This window comes from Accipiter gentilis, chromosome 10 (assembly GCF_929443795.1).
Source record: "Accipiter gentilis chromosome 10, bAccGen1.1, whole genome shotgun sequence".
NCBI lineage: Eukaryota > Metazoa > Chordata > Aves > Accipitriformes > Accipitridae > Astur > Astur gentilis.
In genome coordinates, this window is record NC_064889.1 from 1,929,402 (window position 1) to 1,951,763 (window position 22,362).

The following is a 22,362-nucleotide window of genomic DNA, read 5'->3' on the forward strand; positions in this document are numbered from 1 at the left end:
GGAATGATGTGTTTCAGTAATAGAGACCCAGCAACGCCCTTGCAGCAAACACAAAACCCGTGCACTTGCCTCCAAAGCTTACAGATCTTAGACTAATAAATGAGCAGTTGTTTTCCACTTACGGCCCAGCTTTTGAGCCTTCGGAGTTGGCATTTTCTCAGCTATTCAAAGGTTGTGTTTGGTAGGTAAAAACCAAACATCCTACAACTAGTTTGCCCCAAACATTGCCTTCAAAACCTGGTGCTCCCATCAAATGCCCCAACACTAGAGCCTGTCATCCTTCAGGAGAGTGGGACCAAGCTAGGAGGGAGTTTTCCAGGAGGCAGGTTATGATGGTTCAGATCGTGCCATGCCTCCCCTGTCTCACTGGAGCAGTTGCATGGCTGCAACCCCGGGAGAGAGCATCCCCTCGCTACTGCTTGGAGCCCTCCCAAGTTCTCCAATCTGCTGGTCAACCACCCACCCGTAGCAGCACAGCAGCCTCTATTCCCTTCTTGTGTCCTTCACGGTCTCCTACCCACCAGCTTTGCTCAAGAGGTGTCCCACTGTCCTTCTGCAGTCACTCGTGCCTGGGACTGCAGGAAGCCTTCCTCCAGCCTGTATTTTTTTGCCCAGGCTTGCTGTTGTGTGCTGGGATATGGGTGACCCCCAGCTCACCTTTCATTAGCTGTAGCAAAGCCTTGGCTTAAAACTAATTATAAGCAAGAAAAATAATGACATAGTGTATCGTGTTTGACACTGGAGCAGACCAGATGCTTCTCAACTGGCAGTGTGATGGACTGACAGCCTAATGGGATTCCTGACGTGATGTCATGTCATGGGACCACCAGCTCACATCCTGCCCAGGAAAGCTTGTGGGTGAGCAGGTTCCGGAACGTCACAGCAGAAACCTGCTGTGAGATCCTCATTCTCCCACCCACCCAGCAAGAACCTGTCCAACTGCCTGTCTGGTCCCCCATCTCCCCCCATCATTATCCTGTGGGTCGAGATAAAGATAGAGAAGTCACTTGGTAATTACTGTCATGGGCAAAACAGACTCGACTTGGGGAATTTAACTTAATTGACTGTCAATTAATATAATATAAATATTTGAGTAGTGATTCAGGTTTGGGAAAAAAACCCCAAACATGCCCAAGCATTTTCACACTTGGGGAAAGTACCTCTCTTCCCCTTTGCCAGGTTCAGTATCGCTCCCAGAACCTCTTCTCTTCCTTGTTATCACTGCAGGTTACACCCAGTCCCCTTGGTGAAGCCACAGGCCACGGCAAGGGGATGTGGTCAGGTCATAGCAGTTTCTTCCCTGCTGCTCCTTCCTTCTCGCTCTTTTCCTGTGCTCTGCTGTGACTGCTCAACACTCACGTCTGCCTTGGGGATGTACCTGCTCTGTCATGGGCTCATCCACAGGCTGCGGTCCCTTTGGGGATGTGTATGCTCCCACGTGGGTCCTCCGCTGGCAGTAGTCCAGGTGAGGGGTGCCTGCTCCACCATGAAGCACCACTTCATCTGAACTGCTACGTAGAGTTCTGGAGCAATGCTGGCCCCCCTGAGACATGTGTTGCTGACAAGCAAGGTGTCCAGCACCTGCCTTGGACACCATCCTAGAAGCACAGGATAACTCAGGCTGGAGAGGACCTCGGCAGATCTCTAGTCCAGCCATCTGCTTAAAACAGGGTCAGCTCTGGGGTCAGACCAGGTTACTCAGTGCTTTGCCTGAAAACCTCCAGGTATGAAGGCTGGGTGACCTGCTCCATTGCTTGACTGTTCCAATGTTTCTCCTTCTCCCACACAGGCAAGCAACCACTCAAGCCCCAAACCCCCAGTCCCTCTTCAATTTAAATTACAAGCTGAGAGGATCAGAAAAACTTTTGAGGAATACCTTTTTTTGGCAATTTGCCTGCTCTGTCCTGGCATCTGCCTTTCTGACATTTATCTGCTGGTCCACAGCACGCAGAGTCTCTCAGCACAATGCCCTATCACTCACCAGGTCATATTCTTTGGGGGTTTCCAGGATCAAAGCTTTGTGTCGAGGCTAGGGAAATGAGCAAATTCTTCAGGGTTGTTTCCCCCCCCCCCCCCCCCAGCTCTGTGTTTGTTCCCCTTGCTGCTCTGGTTCAAAGCTGCCCCTCCATGCTGCTGCTTGGACTCAAGAACTAGCTCACACCATAAGCAGAGATGCAACGAGGCCGCTGACTCAACTGAGGTCACTGGGACGACTTCCCTGGGGTGCACAGACCACCGCAGAGCAGAACTGCGGCACAGATCCTCAGAAACCGTGACAGTTCAGAGCGTGGACATCTGTGATTGTAGCTGGTCTCCTGGACTTCCTCCACAACCTGTGGCCATGGTATGACCCCAGGGATGGCAAAAGGATGTGAAGTGAGATAAGAGAAATGGAGACGAGCCACCTTCACTACTGAGGTTTGTTTCTGTTTAGTTGTGGGACTGCCCCATGAGGAAAAGCTGGCTCAGAGAGATGTTTGTGAAAGTCCACTACCACCACTTGGTGTCATTGGTGTCCCAGGCTTAGTGAAGTGCTCCCTGTCCTGCTCATTCACACAGGACTGGCTCTCCTGCTATGCCCTCAGCAAAGACATCAGGCCCCAGGTTGCTGTGCTCCTTCCTCCGAGGTGTTCAGAGACCTTTCTTCCATAGAAGACCAACAAACCAGGCAGTGAGGAAGGGAGAGAAAGAGGCAGAAAGGAAATCAGGTTGCCATCAGGAAGCAAAACAATCTTAGTCTCCTAAACACCTTGCAAATCCTGATTTAGGATCCTGCAAACTGCACCAATTTGTCGCAGAATGAGTAATTTAGATCACTTCAAGAATCACCGTCAAGGTATTAGCAAAAGTGGTTTTAATATGAAGTTGTAAAAGCACAACTTAACAAAGTCCCATGGCAAGGTTCACTCTATTACTTACTACATGGAAGAAACAAACAAAGGAAAATCGAGTTAGAATCAAGCTAGAATGATTTGCACAGAGATTGAAGACGCAAAAGGGTAAGGGAGACCCTCCCGCTGAGTCACGAGGTTCAGAGTAGACCCCCTTGCTTTCTAAACTCCTGATGGACCTTAGGTGTGGCTAGGTCCAATCTTAATCTCAGACTTGGACAACGACTTATGTCTAATAGAATTAGCTACATGGTTTTCATTTGTACTAATTCAGCATGTTATCCATCACTTACCGAGGACCCATTGCGAATAAGGGGCGTCTCCACCTTGGGCAAGGAAGGATCTCTTAGTCTCAGGTGAGGAATCTCAAATCTTGAGAGGCATCCCTGCTCAAGGGAAGAGTCACCTGCCATGCAGTCCAGCTGCAATTTAGAGAGAGATGGAACTGGACTCATCCAAAGATCTGTCATTGGTAAGAGGAATCTCTCCTTGAGAAGCAACCTTGAGAGGTGTCCCAGCTCAAGGGGAGATCACCACCATGCAGCCACGCTGCCTAGCACGGAGAGCTCAAAGAAGGCTCGCTTAGGCTGTCATGTTTATGGGGTAAAGTGTTTGGCTTGTAGTCAAATTGCATACAATGGGAAAGGTATGCATGAGACTCCTTGTCCCCACAAATTTGTTCCTTGATAAATGAGTCTTGAAAAACCACCCACTATTCAGGTGTTAATCGCATGATCAGTGTTCCAAGCTCATATGCATCGATGCTCACTGGGTCGTTCTGTTCCTTTGTGGATTTCCTACAAGAGTTCTTGGCCTGGCTACAGCTCAGACCTTTACCTCCTTTGGAGTCTGTACCAAACCATTGCCAGTTTGGGTAAGGGGGGTGTCAAGTGCATCTGTCACATATGGACACCAAAACCTGACCTGACCAAGGTAAACCCAACCAGTACAGAGGCTGAAACAGCCTGAGGAAGCAAGTGTTCAGAGCTTGGCCACCCCTATTGTCTTGAAAATTATTTCCAGGGAGCAGGAAGCAGGGCATCCTAGTGCAGAGGAGCCAAAGTTAAATGCAGTGTAGGGTTGCAAACCATCCAGATGCTCCATCAAGGATACAGAGGCCTTTTCCCCATGACAGGACTCAACAGCTCACTGCAAAGCACTTGCAGCGTGGAAAGAGGGGAGGGATACCAGTGGCACAGAAGGATCTCACGTAATGGCAAACGATGGACAGAAAGGATGCGTATCCTGAATCTAGCACTGGTGCCTTCAAAATAGTCCAGCCCCATCATCTGTACTGAGGTGGCCAGCTTTCCTTGTTCAGCTGTAGGGACTGAGAATGGGGTCTCCTGGGAGGTGAAGAGAAGGGTGATCTAAGCCATGTACCCACTTCCCCCCGAACCCACCCCAAGCATGGCAGAAGCACTTCGGAAAACACGGGTATGGGACCCTGTGGTAAAGCATTTCATTGCATCAGGTCCTTGACTTCCAGCTGAGGCCCCTAAGAAGGGAATCAGCTAGAGATGATCAGGACATGTGCTCCGGTAGACAGTAAGAGGCCTGGCAGAGATCTGGTACCCCTATGGGAACCCCAGCAGTTCAGAAAATGGCTCCAACTCACCCTGGAGCTGGCAACAGCTCCCCAGTTTTACTTGGAAATGAGAGGGAGCCAAACTCCCCTGGTCACACCACACAGACACTGTCATCCAGCCTGTTCTCACTGCTCTAGTCTTTATGGGAAACTCTTCTTCTGACCCTCTTTCTCAGCCCAGGAGATGCCTTCTGGAGTATGAAATTACTCCAGTGTTGCTTGTCCCAAGCCAGATCTTCCCACAAGGGACATGCTCACCCTGGCCCCAAGCAAATGCCTTGTTCTTGACTTGGGTGGACTGTGCATAAGCAACTACAACAAGGACATCATGGAACATGGTGTCTTGAAATCCTGCAATTTCTCCTGCGGTGAATAACCTGGGGAAAGAGGCACAAGTGCTTGACCGTGTTGGGAGAATCACAGTTCTCTGCCTGCCCAGTCTGGGACATCTCAGGGCTGTGCCTGTCCTAAGGTCCCCTACGTGACCCTGCTCAGACGGAGATATTCTTACTGTGTATGTGCTGCAAATGTTGCTACTTGAGGCTAGAGAGACAGACCATCCCAGCTACAGACCCACAAAGCCTTTTTTAAGGGCTTGCTTTGCAGCACGTGTTCCTGGCAGACATGAGATGTTGGTCTTCAATGAATGAAAACAGTTCTAGAGCAGCAGGGACAAAATCAGCCATGGGGCTGGATGAGAGCCTGCCTGTGACAGGACTCCAAAAATCAACAGGGTGATGGAGTGCAGGGAGAGGAAGTCTAACACAATCTCACTTCCATTTTCTATTAGTTATGATGCATTTTTAATCTCCATATGGTGCTGAGAACCAGCCAAGGACTGTAATAGGAATAAGGCATTAATATATTAATCGGTTCTTCAGGCTCGTGGTGTATAAAATATAGTGAGCAGGCTAAATGTGACATAGCACTGGGAAATTGCTTTGCACTGGTAACAGCTCCTGGAGCACGTGTTCCCACTGTGCTGCAGAGAGGAAGGTGCCATTAACCAGCTGCTACCAAGTCCACCTGCCAACCTTTGGACTCCTTGCACAACACTGAGACTGTGCCAGGAGTTGTAGAGCTGGCAGAATGGCTAATTGATGGGTTTTATAAAATGCATATAGATTGGTACTGCGACATTGAGGTGTTTTCCCTGTGTGGGAAGCCAGTTAAAGCGGTAATTCAGGCAAGTCCCCTTCCTGAAGCAGTAGGCAGAGGTAGATACAGTAAGACCCCTTCCTATTCCACGTAGGATCTAGAAAGGGTGAACTTAGGACACTCCTTTCTTTCCATTGCCAGCTCTCAGTGGTCTTGGCATCCCTCATCCTCCGATGTGCCAGGGAAGACCTTTGCCTCCAGGTGGAAATCTGCACCCGTTCTGCCTGTTTTCAAGCCAAAACCTGTTGCAGAAACTGGTCCAGGGTGGTGGCACTGACAAGAGAGCCATCAGCCTTCAGCATGCCCTCAACAGAGCAGCTCCAGCCTGGCCTTGCTGCTGGTATGGAGGGCAGCAACCTGCTCCAGGACCTGGATGCAAACGCCATGGGAAAAGAAGGGCTAAGAGAGCTCCCAGCAGGGCAGGAGGACTCATGGGAGTACACATCTGGGACCTGGGTCAAGGTGGACTCTGTTCCTCTTGCCTGGGAACATCCAGGTGGCAGCGCTAAACCTCAAAGATCAGATCCATTCACGAAGGGCCAGCTTCCCAACTACCTCACCTGCCATGTGCCCTTTCTCTGGAAGGGTGTGAGACACACGCCCTGAAAGGTTTTAGGGAAACAGCTCTGCTGAGAGGGCTGTGAGACTATGATAGTAGGAACAGGGCCACCAGATTAATATAAATACTAGTGGGAGAACCTCTGAAGGTCACTAGTTCAACCTCTTACAGCAGGACTGTCACCAACTGCAAGACACTATCCCAAGGTGGGACAGGAGCACTGGGTGGGAAGAGCTCTGCACCCCATAAGCCCTTGTGACACCCAAAGCTGGCAGAGAACATGCACGGGAGACCCAACCTCAGACCTGCCTTGGATATCTTCCACCACAATGTTTGTCCTCCTGCTCCAAGATCCTGCAAGCTCATCCCCAGCAGGAGGTGGTCCAAGTCCAGGTAGAGGGAGTCTGAGTTTATAAGAGGTCCTTGAAGGCCTCTGGGACAGCGAGGGGGTCTTGCAAGATCAAAACTGGTTGGAAGGTGGTTCCACAAGCCCTACAAAAATCTGAGCTAGTTCCAGCCGGATTGAACAATTTGTTGCACGTAAGCTAAGGCAACCCCGTCTCTGCTTGCAGACTACCTTGACTCTATAGATTATTTTTTTAAACATTAAGCAAGCAGTGGGTTGTAATTTACCTTACGATATTTCTGCCCACATACTGCAAAGCAGCCCTTGGGTTTTTCCACGGCTTTTCAGACAGATGTATGAGTTCTTATTACACCATGTGCTATTGGCATTTCTGCCTGGATGGAAGAATGAGATATTAAAATGATCTTCTATCCACAGCCATGATACGGGGTGCAGAGTGCTTGTGTGTGCTCACAGACCGGCATCACAGTCCAAGGTAAGGTAGCATTGTTCTATGCATTAATTGCGAGTCTGGCAGGGAGACACTAGACACAGGAGCTCCATGGAAAAATGTGTATCACTTTAATTAGGCCTCTAACAACAAGGATTACAAGAGAAAGCTTCTCTCTAAGTTGCAGCCTGCGACGAAAGTGCTAATTACCAAGCAGTGTGTCATTAACAAGCCCCAGCAGAGCCTGGAAAAGCTCAACTCACTCATAGTTACGTCAAACGGGCAGGAATGGCTGTTATCTGTGAGGACAGGGTTTCCCAAGCTGGGATGGTAAAACGCCTGATGAGATGTGTCCCAAAGTCTAATGCACTTCCCAACACTCATGCCAGGACAGCAGAGCTCTGCTGGATGAGCGGGGCCCTGAGGCTAGAGAGGCAATCTGGGAGCTGGCAGCCCCACTTGTTCTTTAGCAGAGAGGCAACATCTCTAACATAGATGCAAGATGGGAATTGATGTCCTCCCCCTCTCCTCTGTTCTCCCAGGGCATCAAGGTACCCTCTCAGACCCTCCCGCACTCCCTCCCTGTATCCCCCTGCTCCAGCAGCTGTTGCAGAGCTGCAACACTGGGATCAGGGCAGCCTGGAAGGGGCATTTGGGATCTGTGCCACAGGAAAGAAGGGTTGGACCTGCAGCCCCTCATCCAGGCTGGGCAATCCCAGCAAGAGGCATGATGCTTGGGAAGGAACAGGGACCAGCCCCAGCCCCACATTGGGGAATCCTCTTTGCCGTCACAGGCACTGGTCTCGGTGCCCATAGGGTCAAACATGAGGTCTTTGGGTAGGATGGAGGTATTTGGGAGGGCAATGGGGCAGTTGGGTTTCTGTCCCTTTGGTCTCTGAGAGCATGTGGAAAGCTGCAACAGCACTGGCAGGAGCTGAAAGCCTCTTTGGGGCTGGGAGCAAAGATGATCAAGGAGCTCTTCCTGGCATGTGCCTCTGAAGGTCCAGGCCATAGGAGACTTGTTCCTCTCCTACATGATGGCTCTTGGAAGGAGCAGAGGCCTGAACACTCAACACAATTTCTGGATGAGGATTTCCTCAAAGTGTGGCTGAACCCCCTTCTGTTTCAGTTCCCACTAGGATGATGGGTGGCTCCTGCTGTGCTCTGCCTCCACCTCCTGGGAGCCCTATCAGTTGACCCTGCGCCGTCTCCATCATGAGATACTAAACCCAGCTTGCTGGGCAGTGTAGTGGGCAGCAACACTTTCCTGTTCTGTCATGGTTTAGCCCCAGCCAGCAACTAAGCGCCACACAGCTGTTTGAAGCATAAAAAAAAAAAAAAGAAGTTAAAATTCGTGGGTTGATATAAGAACAGTTTAATAGAACAGTTTAATAACAATAATAAAATGACAATAATAATAATGATAAAAGAATTGCACTATACAAAACAAGTGATGTACAATGCAATTGCTCACCACTCGCTGACCAATGCCCAGTTAGTTCCCGAGCAGCAATCCCCTCCCAGGCCAACACCCCTAGTTTATATACTGGGCATGATGTCACCTGCTGTGGAATATCCTTTTGGCCAGTTTGGGTCAGGTGTCCTGGCTGTGTCCCCTCCCAACTTCTTGTGCCCCTCCAGCCTTCTTGCTGGCTGGGCATGAGAAGCTGAAAAACCCTTGACTTAGTATAAACACTACCCAGCAACCACTGAAAACATCAGTGCGTTATCAACATTCTTCTCCTACTGAACCCAAACCATAACACTATACCAGCTACTAGAAAGAAAATCAACTCTGTCTCAGACAAAACCAGGACAGTATTCGTATTCACCCTTTATTCTATACCATTTATGTCATGCTCAGGTCCCATACTTTCTAATACATCCCAAATAATCACCATCACCTTTCCTGTCTTTTGAGAGGTAGATATATGTGTGCATGTGCGTGTGTGTGTGTGTGTATATATATACATATATATATATGTATACACACACACACACACACACACGTACAGAGTTATCATTTCCCTTAGTCTATGGGCCATCCCTATAAAATGTCTATTGAGTTCATTCAGTCCCTGACTTTGGGGTCCATCTGTCATACCTTTCTGGGCAGGAGGAATGGCGCGGTCTGCTCAGTCAGCAGAGAGGGATCGGGCTTTGGTGTGGTGCGGTGAGGAGGTGACACTGGGTGCAGCAGGAGGGTGGTGTGTAATGCTGGATTGTTGCATGTGAGTTTTGCTGATCACTCTTGGCTCGCCAGGCAATGAATCAACCATCCAAGGAATCAGGGAGTCTCAGTGCAATATTGCTGCTGGTGCACCGTTGTGGTAGTAATTGGCACTTGTTCTTCAACCTTCAGCAACCCCACAATCAAAGGGTCTTGAGAGAGAAAAGGCAGGGTAGACAGCTGTTTAATTCCCTCTGTCTGCAAGGCAGCTATACCGAAAGCCCACTGATACCCCTTCAGGTCCTTAAAATACCCTCTCCTGAGGTAGTCTATGCCAAGGATGCACGGAGCCTCGGGACCAGTCACGATGGGATGTTTCTGCCATTCATTTCCAATTAGGCTTACTTCAGCTTCCAATACAGTCAACTCTTGGGATCCCCCGTCACACCAGAAATACAAATGGGTTCTGCCCCTTTATAACTTGATGGCATTAGAGTGCACTGTGCGCCGGTGTCTACTAGAGCCTTATACTCCTGTGGGTCTGACGTGCCAGGCCATCTAATCCACACAGTCCAATAAACCTGATTGTCCCTTTCCTCTACCTGGCTGGAGGCAGGGCCCCGCTAATCCTGGTCAGAGGATCCATTACTCACTTCTTGTAAAACTGACTTACAAGTCCCTTCAAGAGGATCAGCCCTTCTACTCTGTTTGGCAACTGGAGTGGCATTTTTCCCGGAGGAATCCCCTTTTGTGGTGGTTTTTTCCTCGCAACTCAAGTACCCGTGCATCTAGGACTGAGGTAGGTTTTCCATCCCACTTCCTCATGTCCTCTCTGTGGTCACATAGGTAAAACCACAGGGTACCCCATGGTGCGTTCAGTCTATATGCTCTCTCCTGAGCAGAGGAATGGTCACTCCTAATAGCTGAGATACTGCTCTGTACAGGTGGGGAGTATGGCTTTTCTATCGGTTCGATCAGTCTTTTAGACTTCTTGTGCAGTTTTTCCACAGCCAAGATGCAGGCTTATAGGGAGGAAGAGAGATTTTCTCTGTATGGTCGGAGTTGGTGAGCCTTTTCATCCACCATCAGTGCCTCTTCGTCTTTCCAGGTCAGTACTGCCAGTGGGTTGGCATACAACAACGGTGTGCTCCGTACAAACTTCTGCCACATGGGTCGTGTGCATTGGACTTCGCCTGGATCTTTGGGTAATTGTGTTGTTCAGGTCATAATAAATCATCTCTAGCATGGCTAATTCCCTAGGTACTGGGTGCCTCTCTCCATGGTGGTCCACTTGTCTGGTTGACATATAACATCTTCCTTGAAGAGGTACCTTTCCTTCATGCTTGACAGGAGTCACCTCCAATGGCTGATGGCTTGTGTCCCTTTTCCAATTGCCCTGTCAATGCCACCTTCCCTGGAAAGCGATCCCAGCTGCTTGGCTTCCACATCCTCTAATTCCAGGATACTAGCCCCATTGTCCAAGCATCGGAGCAGCCAGGTGATAATGTGTTCACCTGGATGACGGCTGAAATCTTTTTGCACATCCTGCAGCTCACTCAGGGATAAGGATCGGGTGATTAGCTCTGGTTCTGCCTCTTCCTCCTGTTCTCATGATGACCCTGGTTCATTTTCCTCTTTTGCTAAGTAAACTGATTTTTTTTGTATATTTCTTCTTCTGTATGGGGGCAACTGGTACTGGTTGGTTTGCTGGTTGAGCTGCAGTGCTGGTCACGGGTGTTGGAGTAACTGCAGTGCCTGTCATTTTGTTGTCAGATCCAGAGACCTTCTCTTCCCCTTTAGGGTACTTAATAGTGTTGAACAGGGCTCAATAGGCACGGGCCAGGCCCCAGCACTTTGCAGTGATTTGTGTCTCTCTGGAATTGCCAGGGTGACAGCATACTTTTTCCAAATATTTTACTAGTTTTTCCAGATTCTGCACTTGTTCTGGGTCGAAGTTCCAAAACACTGGAGGTGCCCACTTCTCTAGGTACTGGCCCATACTATCCCACACACCCTGCCACTCGTAATTATCCAGCCTTAGGGCAGATCTCTGGGTTATACTCTTAAATAGTTGTTTAACCCTAAACAAGACCTGAACTACATTCAGGAACATGCTAATTCCTAGCAATAGGACCATGCTGGTTTCAACATCCCAAGGATAGTAAAAATTTTCAAAAGCTATTGTAATTAGCCTGGAGGAGAAGAAAGTGAAGAAGGGTGTCTTGCCCATAGATTGGCTTTCCAAGGAGAAAAGGTAAAGGGTGTAATTATTAATAGTTTCCCACAGATGGCTCCCGAAGTACAGAGGTGACGACAGTGCTGAGTACAAACACCGGATTAGTCCCATGACCAATAATTTTATCATACCATAAGCCAGTGTTACACAGTACATCAAAGCAAAAACCTTAATCCACCTCCCACAGATGATAAGCAGCAGCACAGGGACTGTACACAGCAAGTGAGGCGATACACAACTTTAAGAGCAAGCACCACAACTCTAAGAGCCAATAAATCAACATTGTGACTAGCGACTATTAAACTAATATAATGAATGCTTGTAACAAATTCGTTTTAACACACTCTAGTCAGATCTGTCATTATCTCAACCCTTTGTGCCCTACATTGGGTGTCAAAAAGGACTGTCGTGGTTTAACCCCAGCCAGCAACTAAGCAAACTGCTTTCTCACTTCCCCCCTGCCTAGTGGAATGGGGGAGAGAATCAGGGTAAAAAAAAAGTTAAAATTCGTGGGTTGAGATAAGAACAGTTTAATAGAACAGAAAGGAAGAAACTAATAATGATAAAAATAACAATAATAAAAAGACAATAATAATAATGATAAAAGAATTGCAATATACAAAAGAAGTGATGCACAATGCAATTGCTCACCACCTGCCAACCAATGCCCTATTAGTTCCTAAGCAGCAATCCCCCCAGGCCAACACCCCTAGTTCATATACTGGGCACTGAAAACATCAGTGTGTTATCAACATTCTTCTCCTACTGAACCCAAACCATAACACTATACCAGCTACTAGAAAGAAAATTAACTCTATCTCAGACAAAACCAGGACACCTTCTCTCAAAATCTTTAAGTAACTTCCAAGCAGAGCTGGAAAAATAGATCCTTCTTGCAGATATACCCAGAGACAAACCATTGTCACAGCACTCTGAACCTCTCTGCTCAGCTAGTTGGAAACTGGCCAGAGGGGGTTCCCTTCATCCTTCCTCCTGTCCCTCCCTTCAAGCTGCTCCATCATGGGTCATTCAGCTGTTGCAAAGAATCCTGGGCAAGGAGCTGCATCCAAGTGTCGGGATGGGACACTGGATGGGCTCCATTGCAGCAGACCCCCAGCCTGACCCCAGCTGCAGCATCCTCCATGCCAGAGACCAGGACAGAGGGGTGATGGGGACAGCTAATGGGGCAGGGTAACACCTGGACAGAAACACATGTCTGTCACCCTGGCACTAATGGGTCAGGCGGAAATCCTCTGAGCAAAGGGTGGCCTTTTGGAGCTCCTGCTCCATCCCCAAAACCGCCTCCCTGCCCAGGCATGTCCCCACGCTTTCCCCGCCTTGGTTCCCGGCACTGTGGGAGATGGCAGGCAGTTCATCCAACACTGCGTGGCTGCTTGCGCAAGAGCTGATGGGTGCTGCTCCCCTCGCCTCCACCTCCCTCAGGTGACCTGGATCAGGTGACTCATCCCTAATCACCCCATCCATCGCTTGCAAGTGAGTGAAGCAGAAGCTGCCCCAAAAAAGAGGGCTGCCCAAGCAAGGGCAGGGTGCTGATGGTGGGAGCAGCACCCTGAGCATGAGGCTGCAAGCTCCTGGTGAGCGAGAACAAGTCCCCAGACCTGTTTCCTGGAAACCATCCAATGAAGTACATACCTTTACTACCTGCAGAAATACCCAGAAAATGAAAAAAAGTGGAAAAAAACTCCAAACCCCAGTTATCATCATGGCCTCAGGCATCCTGTAGGACCTCTTCGTGGATGCAGAGTGCTGGGTGAGGGGTAAATCCAGCAGTTTTCCCACATTTGCCAGCCTACAACCCCATCAGCACCCCAGGGAAGTGGAGCAACCCCCACCACTATTATGACCCATTTCCATCACTGCTTGGGACAGATAAAGGAACCAGAGGAGCCCTATGAACTCCCCCGATGTCCTTATACACAAAGGACTGTGTTGCTGAACACCTCCTTTAGAGAAGGTGGGAAACTTTGTCCCCCTGCTTTCATTTTTGGCAGTAGAGCATCTCCCCAAAAGACATGACTGCGATGCTTGTCTGAACAGCACAAAACCCACAGCGCCTCAATCTCTTCCCTAGGCAAACACCATACGTTGGTTTGCCCACACCAGTGCAGAGTCCATCCCTCCGCTACCTCTCCCAGCTCCAGAAAGTGCAATGAGTAATGGTCTAACCCCTGGCCAGATCACTCCTCATCCTGTGTACCACTCACATGGTTGCATCTTCCCTACGTTAATTAATCTCAGCCTGCCAATTACCAGGCACCTCCTCAGTTATCCCTCTCCCACACTGAAGGGAGAGGTATTTCCACCTTTCCAAGAGGTCCAAAGCCCCATGTGTGTCCACGCGATCACCCTTGAGGATCTGTGCCATTTGCTGTGAAGTCCATGTCTCCATCCACTTTGCAGACGCTGCCAGTGCTGGAGCTGATGCCACATCCCCAACACCGCCTGGACCAGCATACACCTCTGCAGCACAGCTCTGCACATGCATTTCCTAGCCACATCACTCTTGCCGCCCTTCATTTAATTTTTTTAAACAACCCCTGGGGAGTGATTCAGTGTTCAGACTGGGTAGCACCAGTCTGGGACTTGAGGGAAAATAGCAAAGTCTTTGCGCAGAAATGCCTTTATTTCCTGCTGGGCATGAATTAAAACTTGTTTTTACCTCCTTCTGCCAAGGGGGTGGGAAGCACAGCTTTTCAGGGCACCCAGCCAGGCCATCCGGTGGGATGCAGAAAGAAATACCAGGGGATGGCAGTAATTGTGCCGGCTTTGGAGGGAAGCCCCCCACATGTGGGTCAGGAGAGTGTTTCTGCCACGCTGGCACCTCTCAACATCAATGCAATCTGCTTCAGCCAACCAAAATGCCAAAGAGTGAGAGCAAACCCCGAAAGCTTGAATTTCCATAGTCTCCACTCTGTGGCCAGGTTAGTAACCTGAGCACCTTCTGCATAATGGGGCTGGGAGACTCTCTAGATCTGTCCCTCTCTGGTGGTCTGCCTCACCAGCCACTGGGTCACCTTGCCCAGTGACTGACAGGTTGTCCAGGACCTTCCCAGGTAACCTCCCCCGGGGGACGGAGTCAGGAGCAGGGTCAATGAAGACACCGTGCAACCACAGCCCATGCTCGATGACCTCAGCTGGGATGCTTCACTGGGCAGTGCAGGTGAGGGCTTTGAAGTCTTCTTCTGTTCTCCCCAGCAGGCTCCTGAGGAGCCTGGCAGCCCCAGGGTCTTCATGCCGTAAGGAAGAGCTGGACTTTTCACCACTCTGCAGGAAAAGTCAAGGAAAAGAAGGCAAAGCCCCCCCAGGATCACTCACCTCTGCAACGCTACATGGCACCATGCTAGCCCGTAGCTCCCTTGCCAGCCCTTAGGCTCAGAAGGAGTGCCGGAGGGGGCTGATCAGCCCTGGCTAAGGCTGGACAATCCAGCCACCTCTGGAGGCGGGCACCACAAAAACCACTGCGAGAAATACAACCGTGACACACCGGGCTGGCTTCTTGCCCACAGCCTGGGGAGGCAGCCTGGGCAGGGAGGAAGCATCCCGGAGTACGCTGCAGCTCTTCACAGCAGCCAGCCCTCGGGATCGGCCACGGTGGAGGTAGGCTTGGCGCGGGGAAAAGGGGCATGGGTGTTTCTGCAGCCACTACTGGGATGGTCCCTGCTCCTGGGGGTTGCCGAGCAGCCCTTTCCTAGCAGAAAAGTGCCTTGGCCAAGTGCTGTGGCAAAAAAACATAGCCAGATTTCTGAGCAATATCCCTCCACTCACCATGGCACGGCATTGCCTCCAGCTGGCTCCTGGGACAGAGGGCTGGCAGGTGGTGGTTGGCACCCTGCTGCCAGGGATGGGCAGTTTCCATGTCCCCTCTGGGTTACTCCTGTTTCCTTGGATGGCGAGGAGTTACCTCCGTCTGGGGCTCAGTGAGGAGCAGCCCGACGGGGCGCAGCCTGCATTTGTGCGGTGATTCACCAAGCACCGCAAGCGCAAGAACTGCAAGCAGGAGCATTGCAGCAGATGGCCCGGAGACTCCAAATCTGCTTTGCTCTGGGATGTACCCTGGGGAGATGAAGGGCTCGTGTGGGAGATGCCTGAGTATACACCCGTACGTGGGACTGCAATGTGCACGGGCACTGGAGATGCACACGCGGCCATGCCCAGGACAAGCAGCACGCTGGCAACTGGGCAGGAGATGACCCTGCGGAGAAGGCTGGGTGGGGTGGAAGTGTGAAGGTGATTTTTCTCCCTGATGTCTCTCTGGGTGCTGATTTCCAGCCATCCAGAGCAGCAGGATGACGCTGTGGAACGGCTCCTTCCCCTTCTACCCCAGAACCAATGCGTGCTTCCCCTTTGACACTACCCGGGCCATCATCATCTCCATCTTCCTCTCCATGTTGGCCACTTTTATCATCATCCTGCCAGGGATCCGAGGCAGGGGGGTAAGTGGACCTCAGCCCTCTGGTCCCTGCCCTGTGTATCCCACATGCCTTCCCCTTCCCAGCCTTGAAAACAGACTTGCAGACCAAACATGTCCACAGGTTCATGGCCAGGGGTCTGGGATCCCTAGCAAGCCGTGGGGTGATCTCCAGCCCAACCCAACATGTACCCCCATGCTGGAGACATCAAACTCCACCATCCCAAATTTATGTGGCACCCAGATCTGAGCTTGGCTGGATTTTGCTGTGAGCAAGCCCGAGTGATTTCACAGGAGTGGAAAAACAGAGCAAGGCTCAAAGACCTTGCTCCACCTTCCCTGAAACCCCTGCAAAGGAAGGAGATGCACACCATGCATGCCCCAGCACTGCTCGCAGGGCAGTGGACAACAGACCCCACTGCTCATATGCCGCGTGCTTGTCGCGTACTTGGCTTTGCAGCGGGGCTGGCCAAGAGGCATCTTCCCACCAAGGGACACACTGTGAACCCCCAGCTGCTGCTTTTGTCTCCAGCTGTGGTTAGCTGCCAACACATCCAAGCATGTGAGGTTTGTATAGGCGTGGAAATCCCAGCTCAGAATTATTAAAGGGAGTGTCTCCATCCTCCTTTCCAGAAAAAGGATGACACAGCTTTCCCAAACGGACTGTTTTGACCTTCTTGCTCTGCCTGGAGCAAGAGCTGCTTCCCCCACCCCATGGCAAGGATGCCCCAGCCACGTATACCCCCTGTACCACCCATTTGCAGAACCTGTGGGGTGACTGCCCAGGGGAGGAACGGGCCCATTTCTCACTGGCTGGCATTTCTAAATGACATGCTTCGTGCTGAGGTCCCCATGGCAAAATCTGACTGAGACCTGTCCTCCACCTCTGCTCACCCCTTGCAGCGACTCTTCTGGTTCCTGCGGGTGGTGATGGCCCTCTTCGTGGGAGCGGTGGTCCTCAGTGAGTACTGGGGTCCTGAGGGGGAAGCTCAAGGATGACCAAGACACAGGGGATGGAGAAGCAAGGTGAGGGAGGGTGAACAGAGCAGCCAAATGCCAAGTCCAGCCTGCAGGATGAGTTTATGGGGAAGACCAGCCCCCATCTGTCTCTGGGACCTGGCTCCAGCAAGTGGTGGGAGGTGCAAGCAGCCATCTGTCTCGTCTCCGAAGGCTGGTGGTCATATGCACAGACCACCTCCAGGGCAGTCACCGAAAGCCCACCACCAACTGCCAGGGGACCCAGACAAATTGGCAGGTGTTTAGATGAGGATCAGTGCCTGGACAGTGCACACACATCAGCCCCATTACCTCTAGGGCTAGGGACTGCACTGGGTCTGGGGAGAAACCAACTCAGGTGGGGCTCTCAAGGTCACAAGTCAGGGTTGATGTTGGGGAAGGACGTACAAAGCTTCTGCTCCTTGGGGCTCACAACTCAGGCCTTGCCCTTGGGATGGGGTAGGTGATGCTCAGGTCATGGTGACCATCATGGCAGCTGCTTCCAACACTAGATGTCTTGCCACCAGGCCATGACTAACCTTTGAAGTCTTCACAGCCATACAGTTCACCAGGGACTGGGAGAACGGCTGGGTGAGAGCCAATACCTCCTACAAGTCCTTCAGCCGTGCCCTGGTGAATGTGGAAATTGGGCTGCACATTGGCCTGGCAGGGGTGAACATCACACTAGTGGGTGAGTGCTTATCACAACAGGAGGGGATTGGGTGCAAGTCTGTCAGCTGTGCACCTGGGTACTGGGGCTGTGTGAGCTGGAGCCCCTACACCAGCAAGGCTTGGAGCTGCCTCCAAGGCTGAGAAAGGTCCTTAGTCTTCATCATCTGGCAGGAAACCCAGTGAATCAGGTCAACGAGACCATCAACTACAATGAGCACTTTGCCTGGAGCTTTGATGCAGACTATGACCACAGCTATAGTGAAGGCCTGGAGAAGGGGCTGCCCAGCCCCATCCTCTACGTGGCAGAGAAGTTCACCATGCAAAGTCCCTGCGGCGTGCACAGGCAGTACCGCATCTCCAGCCACTACGCATCCCTCACCCTGTGGTAAGTTAGAGCAAGAGGCCAGCCCTATCTTTGCTCAGTGGGGAGGTGGAAAGAACCAGGTACAGCAGAGGGAGCTTGACGGAGCTACCCTCTTCCCTGTAAGGCTATGCCAAAGCCTTGGCTGGTCTCTGGCACCCACCCTTCCGCAGAACCAGGGATGCTCATGCTTCCTGGCCTGCCCATCATCTCTCCAGAGTGCTCTTCTGTGTCCTCTGCCCTGATGTACAAAATTGCAGTTGGAGAAAAATTATTCTTCATTTAAATGAAAGCAGATGCAACTATGTGGGGCTTATGGTTCAAGGTCCTCTCCCAAGCAAGGTGTGGAGCCCTGATAAGACCAGCTGTGGGGGGTTCCTCTTGCATGCCCAAGAGGGCATGAGACCTACTGGTGGGGAGTGGAAGGAACCATCAAGAGGGTGCTCGGAGGCTGTCTTGTGGTGTAAAGCTGAGAGCGCTTGAGTGTGTTGTGATCATGGAGTCTCAGAGCATCCCCATGTGTCTCAGAGGCTATAGGAAAGGCACTGCAGGGAAGAGTGAGTCTTGCAATTCCCCCTATGGATGTAGGCTCCCTGCCCACATCTCCTTTTTTATTTTCAGGAAAAATAACTACCCCTGTCCAAACATTCCTGCTATTGAGATGGAGTATTTCAAGGCAGGGATGTTGATGTAAACTTCTTTTTCATTATTACTCTTGGAATCAGAACAATCTGTTAGGCTCACCTCCCCAGCCAGCTAAACCCAAACTCCTTGCATAGGGCAGGGCTGGCAGCTGGGTTCAGTCCAGGTGCTGAATCAGATGTGGGCACGGCTTGTGCAGTTCTCCAAACAAAGGTCTCCCTTGTTGCCATTCTCCCTTTGAACAGGCGGGAACTGCCTGGGGGCAGCCAGTTGTGGAGGACCACAAGAGTCAGAGTTAATTTGGAGGAACCTCCAGAGGTTTCTACTCCAGTCCCCTGCCCAGAACAGGGCTGACGTCAAACCCCTATTAAGGTGCTTGGGGCTTTGTGAAATTCAACACAGTGTCTCCAGGTGTGGAGATCCCCCTCCACCACTTGCAGGACCTGTCCCACAGCTCCACCATTCATGCAGTTACAGAATCGTTCGGGTTGGAAGGGACATCCTTAGATCAGCCTGTCCAGCCCACCTGCTCAAGCAAGGCCAGCTAGAGCAGGTTGCCCAGGGCTGTATCCCTCCACTGGGATGTGGAGAAGAGACCCTGAGAACAGGTTTCAAGCATAACACTTTCTGCTCAGTTTTGTGGTCCTTCCACAGGATGGCCTTTTGCACGTGGCTCATTTCCATCCTATTGTTCTCCATGCCCATCCTGCTCTACGGTGGCTACATGCTCCTGCTCACTGCCACACTGATGCTCTTCTCACTGCTCTTCTTCTTCACTGCGAGAAGTGCTCCGAAGTGTCCCATCCAGTTTGGCCCAGCTTCCCTGAAAACAGACTATGGTGGATCCTTTTGGCTGACATTAGCAACAGGTGAGTGTTCACCTTGGTCCTGGGGCTTTTGTTCTCTATCCCTGCAGTGATGATGCTCAGGGATACCCCAACAGCACCTCATCCCTTCTGTCTCCATGGCTGGTCACAGAAAATGAATTTTTTTTAAATGACATACAAGAATTCAGGATAGCATCAGTGAGACTGGGGGGAAAATTGCTGGGCAGCCAGGAGATCTGAATGGCCAAAGTTATCTGTGTGGAGGTGTGCCCAGAGGAGTGCCATGAAAGTCAAGAATTGCAGAGTCAGGGAAAGACCTGGCCTGGACCGACCCTCAGGGTTGTCTCTTCCAGACCTTGCCCAGAGCAGGGCTAACCTCAAAGCCACATCAGCCTTCTTCAGTCTAGTGGTGGATATGCCCGTGGCTAGACATCCCCTGTGCCTTTCAGGACCTGCCCCACAGCTTTCCCACTCAGGGGTAGCAATTATTTCCTTTTATCAAACTGGAATTTTCCGTGTTACAACTGTGCACCTCCAAGAAGAGATTGGATATTTTTCAGTAGTAGAAGATGGCAATTAGGTCCTCCTGTAGACTCCTCTTTTTCAGGCTAAACAATCCCAATTCCTCCAGCCATACATGGAGGGCTCCAGACCCAACTCTCTTGGCCATCTGCCCCAGGTGATTGACTTCTCTTTTGTACTGGTGAGCCCAAACTGATGGCAGAGTCCAGTTGTGGAGAGGGAAATAACACCTGTTGGCCTCCTGGCTGATGCCATGAGCCGTTGGCCTCCAATCCCAGATCCAGGTCTGGATGGGTCTGGGACACAGCGGGCAGGAGCTGCTAACGTGTCTCCCTGTGCTGTGCATTGCAGGGCTGCTGTGTCTGCTGCTGGGACTGGGCATCATCATCCTGAACTCCATGCAGCCAGAGAAACTGAAGCTTGTCTTTAACCTGGACGAGGGAAAGGGGGAAGATGAGGAGCGGTGGGACACGTCCTACCTGCCAGCTGAGCCCAGCTCCTCTGCGCAGGATGTGCTGATGGTTCCCCTGGGTGAGCTTTGTGAGGTGACAGCCACCCAGCTGTAAGGCACTGGGGGGATGCAGGGCAAAGCCAGAGGAGACCCCTCCTGAATTCATGCTCCGGTCCAACCCCACCAGGAGCCCGGGTGGGAAGAGAAACGACAAGACCTGGTTGACAAGAATATCCAAGTCTGGAAAGGTGTCTCAAATATGACAGTTTGCCCTCATTTTTTTTGCTGTTGTTTTACTCACAAGCAGCTGGAAGAGCTTTTCAGGTGAGCAGAACCCATGACCCACCCCTGGCTGTCCAGTTACAGGCACTGGGCTACTGCCCTCCCCTGTAGCCCATCCCCAGCAAACCCTAAGAGTCCTCCCCAAGATCCAGAGACTAAACCATAACAAACTAGACAGGAACCAAATAGCTGCAGACACACAGATATGAACCAAAGGAGAAGTAGAGCCCCTGCAACAGCACCCCTACCCTGAAGGCCCTGAGAAGTCCCCTCTGTCCAGGGATGCTCTTCCAATCAGCAGTCAGGAAGAGTGAGACACCCCACAACTCAAGTTCAATGTAAGTCTGAGAGAAGTGCTGGGCTGTACATTGGGCTGGAAACAGCACAATCGGGGAGTTGGTTGGCTCCTGCTTCTTACAGTGCTTCTAAAGACCCCAAACCACAGCCACTAGCATGTGAGCAGCCTGTGAGTTATTGGTGCTCTCGCAGACCTCTGAAAGGAAGACAAAATGTTTCAGTGGGAGGGAAGGAAAGGAGGAGATGGGAATGGAGGTGCTACAAACAGATCAAATTTTGTTTATTTGGGTTCATGCCCCTGTATGTCTGATGCAACAGGCCAAACTTTTCTTCTGGTGAGGATGCTATTGGGAGGAAATCATGCCTAAAAGCAGGAGATGAGGCTGGAGAGTGCCAGATGCAGTGGCAGAAAGGGTGGGAAACCCCCCAGCCTCCTGTGCTTTCAGGACATGGGTTCTGTCCCACACCAACCCAAATAACCTGTGGTTGGTTGTAGCATCCTCCCACGATGTCTCCGGACCTGACACGTCTGGATACAAGAAAGAGTCAAGAAAGGATCCTCCTTTTCCTGAGGAAGTTTTGTTGGTTTAATCTTATGGCTTTTTTCCTGCTGCTTGGCTAGTTAAAGTCCTTTTGAGGCTCTCCTACATCCCTACAGCATGTTGTTCCCCACGACAAGTGTTTCTCAATGGCTACCATGACACATGCCAGTGACCCTTGTCCTTTCTTGGGGCACCTCTGCCAGGGCAGCTTCCCCCATGGGAATGCTGCTGCTGCTAGGGGCTTGCAAGCATTCGCCTGCAGATATGCCCCACAGGCCCCTCTTAAGAAACCAGCCCTCAAAAATGCCCAAAGTGATTCAAAGGAGGGGAGTTTTAATAAAATTTTATTGAAAATAATTCTTGCACATAACAAATCACCTTAGTGCAACACAAATATCATGCAAAAGAAATAAGTAACTTAACAGTGAGGGTTTTTTCTCAGAAAGAAAAGAGCCAAAGGACTGAAATTATGTCCTTTGCAATTAATTGGACTGAAGCTGTCCAGATCTCCATATTCAGATATGGCGATCTCCTTGTGCCAGCCTGTGGAGGCCATCAGGTCAGTGGGTTTGGTGCCAGAGCCCATCTTCTGTTTGTAATAATGTAACCTGATGCAATTCATTTCTCACCTTGGCTGGGTTTGACTCCTGTCCTCAGGCTTGTGTTTCGTGGGGAACCCAGCCAGCCCAACTATGCTCCAGCTGGATGGGGGTAACTTCATTCTTCCCTCTCCTTTCTTTCTTTCTTGTGGCATCTTTTTGGCCCATGCGAGGCTACAAGTCTTATCACAACATCCCCCCTGCCAAACACCATCATACATTTACCCAGTCTTTATTTCTGGAGCAGCTTTTTTACTCTAGCTTGTGCGGCATCCAGCCTGACGGAGTCTGGGTCTGTGCCTGGCTTTCCTAGGTACATCTAAACATCTACACTAAATGTCAG

At 50.8% G+C, this 22,362-nt stretch overlaps 1 protein-coding gene across 1 annotated transcript; it reads left to right on the forward strand.

Annotated features, from left to right (window-relative positions):
- Nucleotides 1-15,706: 15,706 nt before the first annotated feature.
- Nucleotides 15,707-20,414, forward strand: DUOXA1 (dual oxidase maturation factor 1). The gene is made up of 6 exons (XM_049812009.1): nucleotides 15,707-15,853; nucleotides 16,732-16,789; nucleotides 17,381-17,515; nucleotides 17,668-17,881; nucleotides 19,154-19,368; nucleotides 20,200-20,414. The coding sequence occupies exons 1-6, from the start codon at nucleotides 15,707-15,709 to the stop codon at nucleotides 20,412-20,414; spliced, it is 984 nt and encodes a 327-aa protein (XP_049667966.1).
- Nucleotides 20,415-22,362: the final 1,948 nt, after the last annotated feature.

Excerpts from the sequence above, each read along its gene's own strand:
- DUOXA1 (XM_049812009.1), top strand. The coding sequence starts at position 15,707 with ATGACGCTGTGGAACGGCTCCTTCCCCTTCTACCCCAGAACCAATGCG. Across the intron at positions 17,516-17,667 it reads GGTGAACATCACACTAGTGG|GAAACCCAGTGAATCAGGTC; the intron begins GTGAGTGCTTAT and ends ATCATCTGGCAG. Across the intron at positions 19,369-20,199 it reads TTGGCTGACATTAGCAACAG|GGCTGCTGTGTCTGCTGCTG; the intron begins GTGAGTGTTCAC and ends TGTGCATTGCAG.